A 21,002-nucleotide genomic window follows, 5' to 3' on the forward strand; every position below is an offset into this window, starting at 1 on the left:
AGGGCGCCACCTGCCGGCGGGGAGGGGGGCTCCGCCCGCTCCGCCCCTTCCCCGCCGCCTCCGCCCCCTCCTGCCCGTACCGAGCCGGGTCTGGCAGCGATCGGGCAGGGAGCAATTGGGGTGCTGGGCACCTCCCCGGAGGGACAGCAGCGCCCCGGGTTCCCCCGCCATGGAGGAAATGGAGCGCCCCCCCCCTCTCCCCCGCTCCCCGGGTTTGCTGTGCGAGCCCCCGGGGTGCCCAGACCGCCTCTGCCCCGCTCCCCTGGCTGCTCGCCGCCCTCGGTCATTCCTTCCCCAGCCGAGCCTTAATCCTGGGAACTGCAGGCAGGTAGGGCACGTACCCGTTCTCCTCCAGTGATGTTTTGGCTAGCACGCTGGAAAACGCTGCTGCTCCAAAGGTTCCTGTTTTCCACTCTTATTTTAATGCTGTGTTACTTGTTTCTGTAGCGCCTGTCAGCTGCCCCCGTCCTCTTTTAGCACTCCTGGAAAAACGGTCAGTAGCTCTGTTTTGGAATAAATTATAGCGTTTGACAGTGGGAATTTCTACTGGATGGAAATAAAATCCCCGTGCTAACAGCGTGGAGCTGCAGGTGCCTCTTTGACGTTCGTTAGTGCTGTGGAAGTGGACTCAAGGGCCCGGGTAGCCCCGGGTTTAGCTGCAGCTTATTAGGCTGGAATTCATCCCACAGTTCAAGAAGCGGCCGTGAGTCATGCCTGTCACTTGTGATTGCTTTCCTCTGGTTGCCGCAAGTCGGTTTAAGGCCGTTCTGCCCCTCGCTGCTGCCAACACCGGCACGTGTGCAGCTCTGCAGGGAGGGGGCTCGGCTGGCCCAAAATGAACCCTGCAAAACGGAGCCGTTGGCGTTCATCAGGGCCCCCGGTGCAAACCCACCGAACCTAAAACCCTGAGTGAAATGGCTCGTTTTTCGCGAGCTGCAAATGCAACGGCAGCGGACGTTCATCCAGCTGGCCCTCGGGCAGGACCGGGCTTTCCCCTCGTGCCCCGGCGGCCGTAACCTCATCACATCCCCCCTCCGTGTGCGGGGAACAGATCCGCTGCCGGAGGGGGCGAACGACGCGGCGTGTTCGCCCCCAAATTCAGCGCTGGCCCTGCTCGGAGGCGACGCTTGTCAGGCAGCTGCACAGGCAGAGCAGGTGGAGAAAGAAAAACAGGCAGCGGATGTGATTCGAGGTGACCTTGGCGTGCAAACACGCTCTGCCTGGCTGCTGGCACGTGCTGCGTGTAAAAAAATGAGGCTGAGGGAGCCTGCCTGCCTTTAAACCAGGGCTGAGGAGGCAGAGAGCTGATGCCGATGTGTTTGGGTTTTTTCTCTCCCTGGAAGTGGGAATGTGCCAAGAGCAGGAGCTGCGCTTTGCTTTTAGAGGTCCGGGAGAAGGGGAAAGTCACGAATCTGGAAGCACAGCTGGGCTGATACTCCAGGGTCCAATGAGCGCTGTAGACCCACAGCTGGATCCATCCCTGTTGCACCCACGAAGATGCTGGGACAGGCGGTAGCCACCCCACCGTCAGCCCTTCACCATCCCTCTCAATGCATGCCCATTTTTTCTGGGTTTCTTTTCTCTTAGCACAGAGTTATGCTGCTAATAAAGTAGTATTGAAACATTTCAGTGGTCGGAAAATACAACTCTGCCAGTTTAGTGCATTAAATTGGCTCGGGGAATGGTTTGAGTGTGGTCGAGACCTGCAACGCTGAGTCCAGAGGAGGTTTGTGCCTGCCGTGGCTGTCTGCACACCAAAAGTAGGGGACCAGAAACCTAGAGGGACAATATGATTCCCAGAGCTTTCCGTGAGATTAATTTGGCAGACGTCGATTGACTCTTCCCTGTCCTCCACATCCATCACTCAACGCTGTTTGGATGAAGTTACAGTGACTTTAAACCCCCACAGCACAGCAGGACTTGTCTCCGGCGGGATCAAATCCTCCCGCCTTTGCTTGTGAGAGCGATACGGCTCTCGGCTGATACTCCCCCGTAGGATTAATACCGTGGGACTGAGCAATGTCACCTCCCCTGCTGGTAACCACCTTTGGAGCAGAGGTTGCATCTGACCTGCTGTGATTCAAGCAGCAAGCGTGGAATTACGTGGACTTGTCTGCTGTGTTTAAAGCTCCCAGATGCTGTCACAGATCCTCTCCTTCCTGCCCTCGGAAGGCACAGTCTCAGCTCAGCAACTGAATTAAAAAGAAAATGTGATGAAAGGAGTCTGTGTCCTCAGTTCTCTTCTTTGTGTTTGTGCTTTGAAGGCAGTTTAGGAGCATCAAAATGCCTGCTGAGCAGGGCTGGCAGGGGGAATTTTGAAAAACAAGTTCTCTGTGATGCTCAGTCAACTTGTGCCAGTGTCTGGGGTAAAATATCTAAAGTTATACTGGGAAAAAAAATGTGGACATCCACACCCAAGTGGGCTGGGCTCCTTTGTAGGTGATAGAGATGAAAAAACACTTTCACAAATGCTTTGTTTTACCCTGAAGCCTCTGCATAAACCAAGTGACACTCGGCTGCACCGAGAAGTGCCTCTTCTCCCCGTGGGCACCAAGTGGTCCAGAGGGACCAGCTCCGTGCAGGCATCTCACGGTAGTGGAGATGAGTCTCTCCTCTGCACCTGAGGCTCTCCACGTCATGGTGAGACCATGAAAGCTACAGCTCCCTCTTGTTACTGCACCCACGTCAGCCTGACAAATCGTCCCCCACCAGCTTTGTCACTTCTAGCGCTGTTTGTGGAAGGAGAGCTGGTGGCACGGGGTGGCAGGGCGACAAGACGCAACGTCCCCGGCTAAGCCCTATCCCAAAGGGGACATCCCTCGAAATTCCCCCTCGGTGGAATATCTCTCATCCGGGCAGGTGTGTCAGGGCAACTCAGAAATCCTTCTCACAGCTAAGAAAATGGTGAAAAAGGACAGAGAGTCTCTCTCTGTTCCTCACCGGTCCCTGGGCAGTTGCACAAACTGCCGGCAGCCTCTTGCTCCATCAGCTTTCCGCTCTCTGCTCTCCCACCGCCCGAAACCCTGCCGTGTCTGGGGCTTGCTGGCTGCCGCAGCAGCAGGACAGCCCGTGGCTCTCACCCGCAAGGGCTCATCCTCGGCGTTTATTCATCCATAACTCAGCTGCACTAGCATAAAGCGGGGATAACTGCTGTCTCCCTGCAGCCAGCCCTGCGGGTTAGTGCTGGTATAATAAACTAATTTTCTCCAGGTTTTCTCTCAGGGTGCTAAGCACGAACTCTCATCCATGAACCCACGTGAGCTGCAATTATTCAACCCTAACCCCGCGCATTAAATACTCCCCAAGCTGCGCTCCAGGAGGTCGGTCGCAGGCAACCGGCGGCAGGGATATAGGGCTGTGGTGAACCATAGCAGCACTTCTGGCACGGGGAAAATATCCCACAGTCTTGGAGAGGACAACGTGGATTGTGGCTGGCCTGGGCAATGCAAAGGCTAGTGAAAATAGGAGGAAATCACAAGGACAACAGGCTGGATGCAGAAATAAAGCAAAGTGGCAGCTGAGTTTGCAAGGAGTGAGTCTGAGCAGGGCTGAAGATGAAGGTAAAGCTGTTATTAGCATTTCCCTAGGGGGAGTGATTAGGAGCTAGTGAGATGCTGTTGACAGGAATACTGTCTGCAGCGTGGAGCAGCTAATAAAAAAGATGGGTCTTGTGATCCCAGAGAGAATGGGACGCTAGGGAGTCACTGGTAATTTTCAGCCTGGCTTTCTAAAGAAATGAGTTTTGCAATTCCATTTCCAAAATACAGGCAGATGGAAGCTGCTTTTGCCATTCCTCCTTCTGCTGAGCATTAGACCGAGGGGCCTCATCACTCTCTGGCTCTGCCCTCCCTCTGTGGACACTGTCCCCACCACGCTCTCCAGCAGCAGTGATTTGAAGGTGACCTGGGGACAAGAGATGAGGCTGCTCCTCACTCACCCCTCGCTGATGCCAATCCCGTGAGGCATCAGGGCAGGACGTGGCTGCCTGTAGGTTGGGGCGCAGAGACCTTGAGCAAGCCTGGCAGCGAGGGATGAAGGCTTCTAGCGAGGAAGACTCACTGCAGGCTTCGTTTCTGCACGACTGTGGCTAGCACCCACATCAGGCTAAAGCGAGCCACCCATGGGTGCTTCTACATCCAAGTAAGTCTGGTACCAACCCAGCAGCCAACAGCAAGGATGAGTTTACCCTGTTCCTCAGACCTGGCTGGTTTGAAGGACACCTTGTTATTTAGCAAAGTTTTCCTTTCTTTTGGGTGTTTTATGTAGCACTGCAAAGGATGTGACGTACGAGGCTAAAGTGCTCCTGACTACTGACCCTCCTTGTGGACCTGTTAGAGGGTCCTGTTCTTCTCTGTCTCTTGGTGGGAGCTGGTCCTGCTCATGCCAAAGAAGTTGTGAAGATACCACAACTGACAGAGGAACATTAAAAACCCATGTTTCTGTTCAGAATTTGTTTTCTGAAGACTCTTTGGACAGTGGTGGTGAGTGAACGTGCCTGTTGTTTAATGGAGGGAGCAAAGACCGAGGTCATTCAGAAAGGCAGGCTTTCTCATAAGTGCTTTCCCATCGTTTGCTCAGCTTCAATCATCAGTTTCTCCCAGACTCTGCAAAGTTTTCTTGCTTTTGAAAGTACAGGCTTTCCTAAGCAGTTTCAGCTCCATGCCTGAAGGAATCGTAGGCGTGATTCATCAGAGAGACAACACATCCCAAACAACTAGAAGGTCAACTACTTCTTAAGGCAAAAATATTTTGCAGTGATTTATAGCCCTGTCTGGGAAAATAGAGCTCTTACATGGCTAAAACAGGCAAATAATAGATTGAGAAGAATTTCTTGTCACCAACACCGACCACCCTTCTCACAGAGACATCACACGCTTTGCATACTGTAACAAAATGTAAGTTTTATTCCATTTTATTAGTAGTGGATGTGGAATAGCCAGCTGAAGAGTTGGACTGCTGTATCTTTCTCTTTTGACCAGTGTTTAATATTCTAACTACAGTCCAGGTGTAACATTCACACTGAAAAATACTTACAGATTCAACCTCATACGCAAAAAATTTCTAGTACAAATACAGTTAGTACATAAAAACATGAACAACAACAAGAAAATAACAATCCCAGAAACTTCGTAACAGCACAGACTGGTTATGGCCTTGAGTTAAGTTCAAGTATTTCCCAGTGGAATGCAATGCAAGCAACAAGGTAATCTGGCTTTTACGTGGGACATTCCTGGCCCTGAAGGGTAAGAATAGAAATATAAGTGTGGGCACTTTATCCGACCAAGTTTAGCGAGACAGTCAACATTTACGATTAGTTCAGCTACAAAGCTAAACCTGTCTTGTGTGTGAACAAAACTACTAACCTATTAAGAAAAAAAAAAAAAAGCATTAATTATACAACTGGTGTTTCTTCCATGGCCGACGCTGCCTGTCGTCTAATTGAAATTCCTCGAGATGCTGGTTTAGTTTGTAATGGTTGTGATGGGTTTTCTGCTTGTGGTTAGGTTTATTTTGCTGCTCTATCCTTTTTCTTCCCAAACTGACATGATAAAAGAGGGGACTTTTGCTCCTGCTCCAAAAGAAGTCGTTCCTGCAGAGACATTAATGCATGTCGGTCGCCTTTGTGGCAGTGACTCGGTGGAAAGACGTGATATCCTAAAGGCTTTAGAGGCCAAGGAGCGGAGGAGGAAGAGAGGAAGTGAGCAACTCGGTATGTGTAATAATAATAATACTTTATATTTCTAGGGCTGCCTGACTCAAGCTAGCTCCTGTGCACAGCTCAGATGGGATCTGAGGTCCCTCCTCGCCGGGGTCCGAGGAGTCAGCCTGTCCTCCAGGCTGGCTGGGACCTTAGAGGCAACTTTGCATCTCTCCCAGGCAGCCCACGACACCGGAGCAGTCCTGCCGGGAATGTGCCCTTGTGCTTCTGTCTCTGTCAAAACGCTCGGAAAACATGAGGAAGCAAGATCAGCTCCCATTTGCAAAGCATTTTATGCAAGGAAGTATTTCAAGCCTGATAGAGGAGCGGGGCTGGCTGGAAGGACAGCTGAGAGAGCAGTTACGCTGTCTCCCTGCCCGACGAGGAGGTTGTATTGATCTCCCAAGGGTCTGCCCTGGCTCTAGTACTCGTCAATATTGCAATTATTGACTCTCACTATGGAAAACAGTGTGTGCGTATTAAACGTGATGGTGACACCAGCCGGGAGGAGGCTGCAAATCTGCTGCAGGACTGACAGATCTCTCAAAACCCCCTTGGCACACTGGATCTGTGGTGTGAAAATAAAAAGGCAGTTTGAAGGAGGGCAGGAAGATCCCAACTGTGCAAGCACACATCTAAAGAGGGGGGTAATCCCCGTGCCTGCAGAAGGTGGAGGTTTGGGGAGGACCAGGGTGGCTGATGGGTGCATGAAGAGGAGCAGAGTGGGAAGGTGGCCCGAGGACCAGCCCTGCCACACCACTGGGAAGACATGGACAGGCTGATGGTGGTTCAAAGACACCAAAGAAAACCGTGCTAGAAAAGTAGTCCTTGGAGAAAGGTTGATGAGACTGGGGTTGTTTGGCTTAAAGCAGACTTGAAGTGGACGAAAACAGTCTCCAAACAGCCAAAAGCTTCTGCAGCCATTAAAGACATGAGATGTTCTCCATGGCTGCTGGGGAGAGGAGATGCCAGGGGTTGCAGCGAGGGGGGTTTGTGCTAGCCATTAAGGAAGCATTTGATGGTGGCAGGTTGGGGAGAAGATCTGTGGTCCTTTCCAGCCCTGTTGCTGTAAGTGTCTCTGAACCTGCAGCCATGGAGCCCAGGGATCTCCTCCCGTTGGGCACTGACCAGCTATATTGTTGGGGAAGGGGGTATAGCCCTGCTGTTTAAAATGGGTTTGATGATTCAGTCAGGTCCCGGTGATCAGGTTCTGGGGTTTCTGGCTTAAAATCTTTAAGCTCATTTCCCATGGTGAGGCCAGGATGGTTTCCTGAAGCAAGACCAAGGGAGGCACATGCCCATCCCTGCGTTTGGTGACTCGCTGGTGAATCTGCAAGTCAGCAGGAGCTGAGGGGACGATCTGAGTCATCGGGAAATGGTTGAGCCATGTCTGGGGCTGAAAGAGGTGTCGCTGGTATGGGCAGGAGAAATCCAAAATCCGGACTCCTGCACAGCACAGTGTCTTCTGCTATTGCGTGGGAAGGACGAGTTTATCCGGGGATGTGATATTACTGCTCATCTCAAAGGAATCACAAAAACCCAAGCAGCATGCAACCATCGCACTCCTCAGAGTTTCTCTCCTTCCCTTGGGATCGTGACTTTAAAAACACACTGTTTCCCATGGGACACAGGGCTGGTGATAAACGAGAAGTCACATCAATGTGGAGGACAAGCCTGTGCCCTGGACAGCTGTAACTACTAGGGAGCAAATTTCCACCCAGCAGCACCTCTGCTTGCCTCCCCAGCAGTCCTAGGCTGTGGACCTGCATGAATTTATCTTCATCCTAGCAGCACCATCAGCAACCAGCCTCTCCCGCATTGCCTGGTGTAGCCCAGCCCAGGAGGAGAGCACATTCCCGCACACGGGACAAGGAGCAACAGCGCAGTTGGATATGTTTGTCTCCCCACCATCGTGGTGTGAACTTTCTGAGCCTTTCATTCAGAATTCATGGCAGAAAGGCCATCCCTTCGCACAACAGATGTGTGTTACTCCTGACCATTGCTGGTGGGGGAGATGCACCGATCCTCCTCCTGGATGCAGTTGTCCATTTTCAAGGGGAAGATCTCTAGCAGCAAGAGCAGGCATCACCCCAGACATTTTACTGATGCCTTCAGCAGGACCAGGAGCAAGCCCAGAAGTGTTCCCCAGATTTTTACGCAAAGCCATAGTGAATATTTACAGCTGGATACCTCGTAAGATGTTTCTTTGCCTTCTTTTTAAACCTACTTTTTTGCTGCCAGCACTGTTCTGTAATGGCATGGCACAGCTCAGTTGAGGTTCAGAGGAGCTGAAGGCCATACCCAAGTTCTCTGCCTGTTCCCCAGACTGGCCAAAGGGCCTGGCCACCTGGAGAACAGGCATCCTCAAGGCTTTTCAGGGACTGATCTCAAGGACATGAGAAAGATGCCCAGCAAGAAGTCACATAGATCCAATGGATAAGAAATATTGGCACAGGGACCTGCATGTGACTTTGGGTGGCTGGCATGGCCCCGAGGGAACAGCTCAGCACAGGGATGATGCTGTGTTTGGTGAGGATTTACTTCATTCATGGTAGGTTTGATCTTGAAGGCTCTGCCTACTTGGGTTCTCCATGGTGGTGAATCAACCGTTAGACTCTTGGGAGGTTGTGAGAGCATCTTCCTAGCCATAGGCATCTTGGGGACATCTCAGGGATGAGACCGCCTCTGAGACACTGACTGGTTTCAGCCTCTACCATTTGGCAGGAGATGGTCCCTGTGCTCCCAGTGATGAGGTTTTCTTTCTATTTTGTGTTACTGGAGGGGAACAAAGCTACAGCCCTACATCTGTGCAAGAGATGTGGGATGAAACCACCCTGACAAAGCACGTCCTTAGCACCAGCAGGAGCCTTGGAGCTCAGCAGCTTGGTTTTAACATGCCCCCAGACTCCTGTAGCTGCATGAAAACCACCCTAAAACCAAGCCAAGCCCAAAAAGCTCCTCATGAACCAGTGAAAAACTTCCTGCTACTGTCCTGGTCCTGTCCCCACTGAAGCCAGATCTTCTGCTAAGTCCCCCAAGCAAGTGTGTGAAAACCTGCCAGTTCCCCAGGGGAGGCTGGAAGCCCAAAGACTGCTCCAGGATGAGATCAGTCATAGTCCTGGACCATCTGCGTTTTCCTAGGGGAGGTGGAAGGCTGTAAAATTACCAGAGGGTTGATATTACATTTATATATACATATATCTATGTCTATATTCACACACACATGTTCATATGTGCCTGTATATATACGTACACGTACACACACACACATCATATACACACTATGCATAGATCTGCCGTCTGCCACTATTTATAAGGGTTTGATTAAACAGAAAAACAAATTTGCCAACACTGATCTTCCAATCTCTATTAATATTCAGCAAATAAAGAAGTCTAAACCCTTTATGATTTTGTTTTCCTGCTTGCATAAAGGCACTTTCTGATGATGTGAAGCAGAAGTTTGTTAAAAATGCTGTAACTGCAACGATTCCCATCACATCTGTAGCAAGCGCTACACAGGCACCGGTACGACGCAATGTCACTGCTCGCTCCTGCTGTGTAGTGTTTGATCGTGTTTGCTTTTTGCTTTGACGCAGAGGAATAAAAGATGAAAACCTGCAGCTCTGTGCTATGCTTTTAGGTCTCCCTGTGTGAGACAGTCGCTGTGTTTCTGCCCCATAACCCGATGTGGGTCCCAGCTCATGGCTTGCGGCATCAAACGATGCTTTCGTTTCCCGTGATGCCTGCTAGAGCATCTAACAATTCAGGCAGGACACCAGCTGTAAGCGTGTCATGAAGGTTCCTGCAATATGTCAGTTGTTTTCTTTTCTCATCAAGGGATCAGAAATTAATTTTGATTAAGGATATTTAGTAATTAATTAAACACTGCCTGACCTACAGCACTCTGGCCTCGCCATGTAGGAGGGGAGCTGCTCGCTGTCAGCCTGACTTCTTTCCTGAGCCACCAGCAGCTCCGCTTCCCATCACAGCGTGTTGTTCAGTCTCTGTTGGGGGCTCTGGTGGTGACCGAAGGGGTGGGAGATGCGGGGGGTTTGCTGTTGCTCATTGGAGGTTCCCAACTGGAGAACGTGTTGGAAAGAGGGAAGAAATGTCTTTTGTTAACACATTGGAAGACAGCAATAAATTGGTCTGAAACTCCTTTTCTCTCCTAACTTCCATATAAAAATTGTGCCCTGTGAAATGAACGCAAGACAATACCAAAAAATAGAAACAAACCAAAATAAAAACCCCACTTACACTGCCCTCTCTCCTTTTAGACGAAGCTATATCCATACAGACGTCTTTCCATCTTTACTGCTTGAGCTCCCTTTCTCCAAGCAGGCCTTGGGTTTAGCACCTTGTTTCTCCTGGGCGGTGTTGACCCTGTTCTGCTCTACCACTGTGCCACCCGAGGCAGGACTGCTGGTTCGAGAAGGTTGCGTGTTGGCCTGGGTGCTGCTGTAGCTCTGAAATGCTATGTCTAACTGCTCCTGGGCCACTCGCAAGTGTTTGTGAAGGGTGGACAAGTCTGCAGGGAGGTTCTCGTCCGGGCTGGTGCACTGCTGCTCCTGAGCGACGTTAGCCAAGTTCTGCTCGTGAGCCATCAGGCTGTTGGGGATCTTGGTGGACTTCTCTGATTTCACTACCAGGTTGTACTCAGGAGGGCAGGAGATGTTCTTTGGGTAGGCATAGTTGTAGGGAGGTTGCCTAAAGCTGTTGATTTTCCGGTTGCGAATGGCATCTCGGATGGTCCCAAACCCCAGATGAAACATCTCACACATGTTCAGCAATAAGCACAGACAGCTCACGACGTACATCACCAGGAGAAAGATGGTCTTCTCTGTTGGCCGAGACACAAAGCAGTCCACAGTGTGAGGGCAAGGGACTCTGTTGCAGACGTAATAGGCTTCTACCTCAAAACCGTAGAGCAAATACTGCCCTATCAAAAAGCAAACTTCAAACGAGGCTCTGGTAAGTAGCTGGAAGACATAGATTTTCATCAGTCCTTCTTGCTGGATGCGCCTCCTCCCGTCATGCTTTTGTTGCTCTTTGCTCTTGGGCTTGGCTTTGGCTTTCTCATGTTCTGCCGTGTCATCAGAGATCATGGGCTCCTCTTCATCAGCCTCCATCGGGTCCTCCATGTTGCGCACTGCCTGCCAGTTCAAAGCAAACTGCTTCTTCTTCTTGAATCCCTTGAACTTCTTCTCTTCCTCCGCCGACCGAGCGATCCTGTGGATGGCATAGCCCAGGTACATGACTGAAGGGGTGGATATCATGATGATCTGGAAGACCCAGAACCTGACGTGTGACAGCGGCGCGAAGGCATCGTAACAGACGTTGTCGCAGCCGGGCTGCTTGGTGTTACAGGTGAACTTGCTTTGCTCATCGGAGTAGATGGACTCCCCGCCTACCGCTGTCAAGACAATGCGGAAGACGATGAGCACGGTGAGCCAGACCTTCCCCACGAAGGTGGAGTGATTGTGAATCTCTTCTAGCAGGCGGGTTAGAAAGCTCCAGCTCATGTTGGTCATAAGGGCTACTCAGTTATAACCTGCAGGAAGAGGGGGAAACAAAAAAACATTGGCACATCTGTGATAGATGAAGTCATGTTGTCTCAAAGAGGCACCCTTCATTGCTGCAGCCCATCTCCCCAGGACCTGTGACGGAGCTGACCATGACAGCGCAGCACTGGGGAACGAGCCATGGCCAGTGTGGGGACGTGCTGCACCACCTACTAGATTCACCATTACCCACTTTGTTGCCTGTTTCAAGACGTTGCTCAGCTGCAGGAAGAGTTTGGTTACTGTAAAAGTGAACGCAAGGCACCATGAAAGCCACTTAGGCACAAAAAGGTGCTTAACTTGTGATAATGTCTTGTGCGCATGCCATGAGCTCAAGTGCCTGAGCTGAAAGCGGGAGTAGAGGATGCTGCCCACATCACAAAGACTTGCGCTGCTGAAATATCTTTCATTAGCAAACCCAGAAAAATGCAAAGAATCAGCAAAAGAATGGGAATATTTATGTTTACAGGCTGATGGCCCTTTTAAGTTCCTTTTGAAAAAACAAAACAAAACAAAACAAATGTTTAATCAAATGCAGACTGTTTTAAAAATAAACCTTGAAAAGCTCTCAGAGAAAACCATGCATTTATTAGAAGACCTGGACAGCTGGGGAGGAAGAGCTTGTAGTAACCATTTTGTGTTTAGCTTAACACGCAATGGGGCCTCAGCCCGAGCTCCTTGGGTCACCCCAGGCATCATTAAAGGCAGGCAGCAATTTTACCGCCTGACTGGCAGCAGCCCTGACAGATACCTGGGGGTGAGAGCAATAGGGAAAGCACCCAGACCCAAAGAGCACCATGGTGAGGGGCAGCAGGGTTCCCACCCCAGCGCAGCGCAGAATGGGCTCATCCTTTCTGCTCCCCTGCATCCCTCCTCTGAATCATCCTCCGGCTCGTTATGGAGTTTACCCACGTCGTTTCCACGCAGACAACTGATGGCAGGCAGTAAATTAGGTGTCTGTGAGCCCAATCCTACTCATGAACTGATGCCTACCAATGCATCCAGAAGCAAAGAGTGGATGTGTTGGTGGCGGATGTAGAAGCCAAGCCCATGAGCATGGACATGAGCAATTTAGCGCGGGGTAGCACATGGCAACGGTGTGTTATGGCTCAGCAGTAGCTGCCCCAGCACAGGCTACTTCCCTGTGGTCCTCCATGACCAAGCGGAGGAAGAGAAGGGAGCTGTTGACCATGTGTTGAAAGAGTATGGACACCAAGCCTACCCCTCCATGCTGGGAGAGCATGGCTGAGTGGAGGTTAATATCCAGGAGGGAAAAATGATGCCATGAGACATGAGCCTGGTCCTAACCTGGCTTTGCACCACTTTTACATGGAGACACAAAGTTATGCCCTAGGGTTTCCATGGCACAAGCCGGGCTTTGAGCCCATCACCCATGCCAGATGCAGGGTGGGAGCAGCCACCAGCATCAGCCATGGGCACAGCCCCACGCGGGAGCAAGAAGGGAAACGTGCCTTACTGTGTTCTCTGCATCGAGCCTTTCTGGAATGTGATTTTGCTCACACTGCTTCTTAGGACGGGAGCCAAACAGTGCTGGTTTGCTCAGCGCTCGCCTTCACGCTGCCCCGGGAGTTAGCAACATGGTCTGAGGCTCGAGATGCAGCAAAATCCTTCCGCTGTTGAGGGCTCTCGAGAGCAGGCAGATGGAATTTTCTAACCCTGCTATTTCTAGATCAAACAAATCCTCTGTGAACCCAAACCCCCAAGTCTTCACACGCCAGACCGAGACTGCGGGAGCACTCTGCAGATGGTGGCGAGGGCTGTTATTCTTGTCCTGTGGCTGGGGAAACTGAGGCAGGGAGCAGAGAAACAGCTCACTCCAGGCTGGGTAATAAGCCAGAAGAAGAGGTGGGGAAGGTCTCCTCTCTGCCCACAACTTACCTGGTGAAGAACAACAGCCCTCAAAGCTGCTGGGACCAGAATCCCCATCTCCTGCCCCAGAAGCGATGCCTTGGACCCAATGGTCAGTACAGAAATGCTGCTGCAGATGAGGACAATTCATCCACTACAGAAGATCGTGGAAAGCAATTGCCACAGACCTATTCTTTATTTATTGAGGAAATTGGATTTATTCAGGGGTGAGATGGGAAGGCATCCCCTCTGAGTGCCTTTTTGCTTCTTTAGACTCAGTGAATACACTTTAAAGTGTCATTAACCCTTCCTCTGATTTGTGCCCACATTCGGATATGGGCAAAACGGGGCGTTCAATGATTCGCAATGATTTGATCTGGGCACTTGGCCAGGCTCCAGCTGGCAGGGGGCTGGGAAGGGAAGACCCCGCTGGGTGCAGCGATGGCCAGCTATGGGACATGGTGCATCCATCTCTGGAGCATCCAGGTCCGGCCGAGGCAGGGCTGGGGCTTGGATAAAGCTCACATCAGCCCCAGCTTGGCTGGCCCCATGCGGGCATTCAGCCACCTCCTGGCTCCCATTTGCATCCCCAATTAGTTGCAAGCCCTAAATTGTTCTAAAACACGGGCTTCAAATGTCCTGTAGAGCAGTTCATTTATAATTTCAGTGCTCACCTAAAGGGTTTCTGAGGTCTACACCAGGGATAATTTACCATTTTGCAAGTGTTACTCAAGGACACCTCCCAACAGCAGTTTTGCTGGGGCAGGGAAGGTCTGACCAAGGTAGTGGTGGCTTTTGGAGTAAATATTCAAATTTTGATCTGATATTATTCAGGGTTGTTAGCAAAGCACCCATTGTCTCCTCTGGGAAACACGTTTTGGAAAGAAGCACCTGACAGCCTTGGTTCAAAACACTCACAAACCTCCCAAGTCGGGGAGAAGGAAAGAAATTGCAAAGTAATTGAAGTGGCGGGCTGTTGCTTTGAGAAGACCACCTCTGGTTACCAGCCACCAGACTGAGCTGTTGCTCCTGCGGCTCAGCCCTCCGTGCACATCTGGATCTGCAGGAACATCTGCAGGAAACAGCCTCGAGCTGTTTCTGAACCCCTGGGACCCCACTGTTGCCTCTGTGTATGATCACACCTTGACGTTACGCTCCTGTGTGTCCACCCACTCTCCTGGCACTGTATTTGAAAGCAGGAGCTGAAGGAAATGAGTTTAAAAAAACCCCCCTCCTACAATCAGTTCAGTTAAACTTCCAGTCGTTTTTGCAAGTCACTGGCTAGAAAGACTATACAATGAGATTTCAATGCTTTTAATTGCTTCGGGGGTGCTTAGTACACCATTATATTTTGGAATCAATTATAAGGCAAACAAGCTTCCAAGGAAGGATTTGTTCACGTTGCTTTTGCTAGTGAACAGGATGGTACTGGGAAAAAAACATGTTTCATCTCCTCACAATGCCAACTATCGAAGCACACACAAAAAAATGGATTTTTGCACCATCTGTATGCTTCAGACCTAATTCCTCCATGCAATGGAAAAGTTACACAGTCCAGCTCCCTGGGGAAATAAACCTGTATGGCTCTGCAGCAGGTAGATGGATTAGATTAGGTGGTTCATGTAGTTAAATTACCTGCTGGAAGGATTGCATGAGAGGACCCACCATCCCTCATCCATTCATTCACAGCCATCTATCTTCACGCGTTGTCTCCAGATTAGCTGACGTGCAGTGTACGAAACGCGTGCGGGGTACAAGTTGCACTTTGAAACGGCTATAAAGGAGGATTTGGACTGCTCAACCCACCAGCAGCACTAAAAATAGTGAAAATAGTGTGTAGGCAGGTACAGGAATGAGCTGTTGGCTCCACGATCTCATCATGGTTACTTCCCAAAACCCGCTGACCCCTCTGTGCAATCGCAGGCACAACTGTTGGAACTGGGAAAAACTTTAAAACCTGAGTCTAAAATAAGCAGAAGCAGCAAATAAATAAATAAATATATAATTATCTGCGCTAGCTGGATGCCCTTCCTTTCTGCACTGTTCCACACTGTTGCTTAAACTGCAGGGAAAAGAATGGGGGGAAAAAAAAAAATCTACTTACAGAGACATGGTACTTCTCGCGGCGGCTTTCCCTCCTCCGCCGACATTCCTGTGCCACCAGCCCTCCGCCTTGCCCTAGATAAACTCCCGCCGCCTCGGTCCAGCCATGCCCCAGCAGTTGGAAACCGGAGCTCAAGGGAAGTATTTAACGTGATGTCAAACCCCGCCTCTGCCGGGCACCCAACGCCGGAGGTCCTGCCCGAGCTGGACCCCTACGGTGGGTCCCACCGCTGCTCCTGGCCCCTCTTTCCCGTGCCAAGCCGTGGGAGAAGGAGGGAAGGTGCTCTATATATATCCCGAGGAGGAAAGGGGCATTGGTTTTAAATCCAAACAAGCCGACGGGTCTGGTTTTAGGAACGCTGCCTGGAATTTTGCTGCTGAGCTCTTGAGCCGGTTGGAAGTAAATTAATAGCATCAGCTAGTGGCACTGGTAACAGATTTGTAAGACAGAGAGCATGACTAATAGGGAACATGTGGAAAACACATTTTGGCAAAAGTTCCTTGGTTGCTGGGGAAAAAAAAATAATAAAAAAAAAGAGGCAAGGCTCACTAGTGAGAAAAAACACTCTGAAGCTCCTGCTTTACTGCACCCCCAGGCGAGGCTTTCTCTGAAAGAGGTGGTGGACCTCTCTCCAAGCTGGTGGATGGGAGCAGAGGGCAGAGGAAGGATGGGGAAGGGTTTTTGAGCATACTCGGAGACTTTTTGGCTTCCTTGCAGAAGCAAGAAGAAATAAGAAGTATAGGAATGTACATGAAGCCTAAGGCAAGTGGAAAAGGAACCCTCCATCCTGATGGTCCAAGGATCGCCTCTCGTCCCTGCTCTGTCTCTGGGGAGCTTTGGCATTGCCACCCCAGCAGGATCAGGGCTCCAGGTGGCTGCTGAGATGGAAATGGAGAGACAACGCAGAAAGTCTGCCCAAGGGTCAGCGAGGAGGAGAAGGAAGCAACAGCAGCAGACAAGAAGTCACGAAAAGGATCAGACCCAGTCTTTGAGGGGAGAAAGCACGGGGAGATGGACATTTTGATCAAGGGAGACGTTTGAAACCATATAGTTTATCGGGAACTTCCATCCCTGGTCCTGACAAAGCAGGATATCCACTCTGCTGGTTTCCCAAAGAGCCTGAAGGGACATGGAGGGGCAATTCCTGCTCACTGGAGCATCTCGAGCCAACGCTCTTGCAAGCAGCAGCATCTCCTGCACTGCTCCACGCTGGCTAACACTTCGGCCGTACTGCTGAAAGTTGCTCTGCGAGAGCCAAGGAGGGTGCAAGCCTCTGCTGACACCAGAGCTCTGCTGCGTGACCCAACCCCGTTACAGCTAATGGGGTCTCCAGGGTATATAGCGTTTCTGGACATATTGCAGTAGCTTTCCTGACGGTTTTAAGTTATAAAATTACCCATACACAGTGATAAGTTAATTCACTGTTCCCAAGTAGCTGTCTATGATAGGGAGGTGGAGAAAGCCTTATAATCAGCTAAGTTAGGCGTAGGGATGAACATACCCTTGGAGGAATATGTCACACTAGGTGAACCAGAGTTTGGGAGGTATTTTGAGGGGAATAAGCTTCTGAAGAAGTTAATTGTCACGACCCTGGCTGCATGCTTCAACTTAAGCACATAGCACATCAACAAAGCTTGCACTCTCAAAGGTCATGGGGAGATAGGGAGCTGGTTTCAGAGGAGAGCACCACGGTGGAGATCTCCTCCAGCAACACCGCACCCTCCCTGGAGATCTTCCATCGGGACACGTCTGAGGGGGAGAAAACGTGCAGTGAGCAGAGGCCACATTACCCCCGTGTGTTCCAGGGTTGGCTTTGGCCTCCAGCATTTTGGGCAGTGACCTCCTTGCCCACATGGTCCTTCATGTCTGGAGACAGTGCAGTGGGTCACCTTGTGGTCAGCTCCGCAGGGGCCACCACGTTCTCCTTGGGTGCGTTCCCCCCAGGCGGGGACCCTGCAGCTTCCAGCACATGTCATACCATCTACTTCTAAGAGACAAGTTCTATGAGATCTGTCAGTCCTGAGGGATGGTCACCAAGATCTCATTCCCATCAAAGAACTGTGGTGAAACTTCCACCCTCTCCAGCCAGTGCAGGATGGAGCTGTGGAGAATTATTATTAGTTATTTAAAAATAACTAGCTGAGAACAACTTCCAGGCTCTGCAGGACTGCAGGCAGCAACTTAGAGATAAAAGGGAGCTCAGCATGGTCCCTGTCCCATGGGTCATGCAACCTTTCCAGGCCCTTTGCTTTCTAACCGTGCGAGTTATTTATACACACAGCAATCTCATCTGGTGGAAGTTTTTTTGGGGCATCCGTGCTTCAAGCAAGCCAAGCAACATCTGCTCCTGCTCCAGCCTCCTAGCCAGCAGGTCTGGCCATCACACTGACAGGGATTGAGTGGTTCCCATCACCAAACCATCACCCGTGGGCCAAACCATTGCCCAGGGAAGGAGGCAGAGGGCTGAAGACAGAGCCAGACTTGTTATTTTTCTCCCCAGATGTAAAGATGTGCTTCAGGGAGTGGCAACCTCCTTTCTCAATGCATCCTCCTTTCCTCTGATGCCCTCGTCCTGCTGTTACCATAGCTGTCTTCAGAGCAGCTGGTCCTTGAGCACACAGGTGTAGGGGGATTGATGGGTTTGGAAGAGGACTCGGGCTCATTTTTTAGAAGTTTGGTTCAAGTCGGCATCGCAACTTTGACATTTCTAATGACTTGTCCCCAGGCACATGCCTGGTTGATAGGACCAGGTAAACCAAGCGCTGCAGAGAGGTCCAAGCCTGCATCTCACTGGGGCATCTTCAAGGTTGCTTTACGTTTCCTGATGGGAAAGAGGCCATCAGCACCCATTGGAGTTCCTTCTTCATACCTGGAGTCTCCAGAGCCTTCAGCAACCCAAGGACCCAAGTTGTGTCATTGCCCCGGTGGGTGGTGTGCTGGCTGATCTGGGGACTTCTGCTGGGACAGAAAGCCACGTCTCTTGTGCCAAGATGCTTTGGGACAGGCCATCCTCTTCCAGCAAGGGCAGAAGCAACGTACCGGGATAGGACTTGGGTTTATAGGTGGAGGGACCATGCCATGGGACAGGTCCTGTTCCCAGCCACAGAAACAGCCTGTTTGCTCATGAAACCAACAACCTCGTCTATGGCTGATGGTATCAAGGCCAACTGTGGATGTCCCAGGGACTGTTCAGGAACTGCGATGCAGAGACAGGAGGGAGCAGGTGGGAATGGCCACAGTGCTGCTCAACTCAACCACCCTGGCCAAGGGACTCCAGGCTTCCTTCCAGTCCCACCATGCTCCCTAGCTTAACGCAGAAAAAAATCTCAGTTGTGCAAACTTCCCTCCTTCACCCAGAGCTTTGGGCATTCTCCAAGATTTGGGACTAATCAGGTCTCGCATCATAAGAACTCAGCCAAAACCTTAACTCTCTTTAAAACAATAATTTACAGGCGGCGGAAAAAGCTGTGTCAGTGTTTATTGCTAAAATCTGCTTCATCGCAAACCTCTGTGTGGACTTTTTAGGAGAGCAGTGATGACAACCCCAGCACAAATGTGTCGTTTGAATGACAGAGAGACAAGGTCTCTACCTACTCAGCATCAGGTTGGTTATTTTTTTTTTTCTGCATCCAGCTCTGTTTGTTGGATGAACCCAAGAAGGTTTTGATCTGGATCAGGATGTTGCGGTTGGTCTCTGGCTCTTGCAAGGACCAAATGGAGAAAATCTGGTCTCACATTTTTCCAAAGCCCGTGAGGATTTTAGCTGCATAATGTAAGGATGTTTGAAACTGAGGTAAAAGCTGCTTTCTTTCGTGCACTCTGAAAATATAAACTCTGGCTCTGAATTGCCATGAAATTTGGACCACAGTTGTGCCTCAGTTATCCCAGAAGATAGGTCAGCAAACAGAATTTATGTTAAGTTTGCATTGGTTTGTGATTTGAGTAAAAAGCTAATGCTGTTAGCAGAATGAATGATATTTCTGCTGAAAAACAGTGAAATGTTTCCTTTGGATATAACTGACTGATGACCGCGGAAAGGTAAAAGCACTTCACTTTGAAAACAACCAAAAAAAAAACCTGATACGGTTAAATAACAATAAGATTTAAATTCCAAAGTACAAAAGCCCAGAGGAAGCGTTTAAACCCGGGCTGGAGAGCAGAAGCAGTTTATTCCAGCCCTTCCCAGCTGAAAATTTCGCTGTAATGGACACATTCTTGAGATAAATTTCAGTGTTGACAAAATTGCGTATTTTTTTCTGACGGGAACCTTTCTGCTGAAGTTTTCAAGGCCGGTGAGATAACACGGACCGACGTACGGAAAGGTGCCCAGAAGGGACTCACGGAGAGCCCCGGGGACGTGGCTCAGCAAAGCCCTTTATAGCATTTTATCCCTGTGTCTGTTCCCGCTCCAAAGAAAGCAACTGCCTCAATAGTCAGGGGTCAGATCGAGCAATTATTCCCTTCTCTATTTGCTTCCCTTTCCTGAAGTAGCTGGAGAAGCAATGGGAATAAAAGGCCACCTCCAACCGCACCCGTTGGGGTCGGACCCGGCGTTAGTGCTACCCACATCTCTCCTGCAAACCCATCGCGGCTCCCCAAGCTCTCATAACAGGAAGCAATAAACTTTCCAGCCGGCGTTCCCAGCCCTGGCAGGCCTGCAGCACAACCCTATGAAGCCAAGCCAGGCTTGACTTGCTGTAGACCTTCCTGAACTTGTACAAAAGAGTGAAAAAAAAAAAAAAATTTTTTTTTCAATAAAAATCAGAGGAAATCCATCCTCTGGCAAAAAAACCCAGCCATGCAAAAGTTCATGGCATGTCACCTCCTCCTGCCGTTGCTCCTCCATGTGCAGTTCACCGAGCAGTGGTGCATTCATGCAGGCAGGGGCAGAGGAAAAAGGTCAGGGTGCATGGGAAAGATTAGGCAACGCTGGAAAAAAAGTCAAAAACAGCCACATTTTTGGCTGTTCCAGAAAGGTGTGGGGTATTTTTTTTTTTTTTCCCTTTTTCCCTAACACCTGTGGATGGGCAGAGATGGTGTATTAGGAGGGAGCTTGGAAGAGCCCCAGGGAAAGGAGGCAGGAGTAAGGGGAGTGGGAACAGAGGTTGGAAGCTCAGTCACGGCTTCTGGGCTTGATTCAAGAGCTGCTGGGTGAGGTCCATGGCTCACAGTGAGTGGCCAAGGGGAATGGCTTCCCTGCTTTGCAGCTGCGTGAAAACCACGTGCACAGTGTCAGTGCGGGGCGAGGGAAGGGGATGGGAGCAGCCGGTGACTCTGCAGAGCAATGAACATCTTAGACACAGCTTGAGGGTAAAGACAGCACCGCCCCAAAGCGAAGGTGGAGCGGTTGTGTCCTCTGTGGATCCACACAAGCAAAGCAGGACACGCTCACCACCTCCTCCCACTTTCCTCACCAAACCTCTCTCCCAAATACCTGAAAATACAGATAGGTTTTTTGTTTTCTCGTGGGAAATGCTTCGCACCCATGCAGGGCGGGCTGCTGACTCTGAGACTTTGACTATTTTTTTGCAGCAGTGCCGATGATAAAAATGTGTCATCACACGCCTCATCTGTCAGACATGGGGAAGTATAATGACCACCACAACAGGCGGGACAACCTGTACACAACCAATGGTGGTCTGGTTCAACTTAGCCCCATCACATGTAGCAGCTCTCAGGACACTCTCCCACCAGGACTTAAACCAGGTTCATATGGGTTGGAGTAACCCAAGGAGACCCCGCCACTGCCCTTGGCTCTGGCCAAAGGGCG

The 21,002-nt window shown here is 50.4% G+C and overlaps 1 protein-coding gene across 4 annotated transcripts in view; it reads right to left on the minus strand.

The window, feature by feature from the left end:
• Positions 1–4,883: 4,883 nt before the first annotated feature.
• GJC2 (gap junction protein gamma 2) overlaps positions 4,884–21,002 on the minus strand; it is a 32,648-nt gene continuing 16,529 nt past the window's right edge. For 3 of the 4 annotated variants that reach the window (XM_054817628.1, XM_054817627.1, XM_054817629.1), the window contains exon 2: positions 4,884–11,249. In XM_054817628.1, the coding sequence (XP_054673603.1) occupies positions 9,982–11,229 (1,248 nt within the window). In that variant the 5' untranslated portion in view covers positions 11,230–11,249 and the 3' untranslated portion in view covers positions 4,884–9,981. Of the gene's footprint in view, positions 11,250–15,232; positions 15,672–21,002 lie in introns of those variants that run through there. The other variant, XM_054817626.1, reaches the window with a different exon arrangement.

The sequence above is a fragment of the Grus americana genome, chromosome 2 (assembly GCF_028858705.1).
Source record: "Grus americana isolate bGruAme1 chromosome 2, bGruAme1.mat, whole genome shotgun sequence".
Taxonomy (NCBI): Eukaryota; Metazoa; Chordata; class Aves; order Gruiformes; family Gruidae; genus Grus; species Grus americana.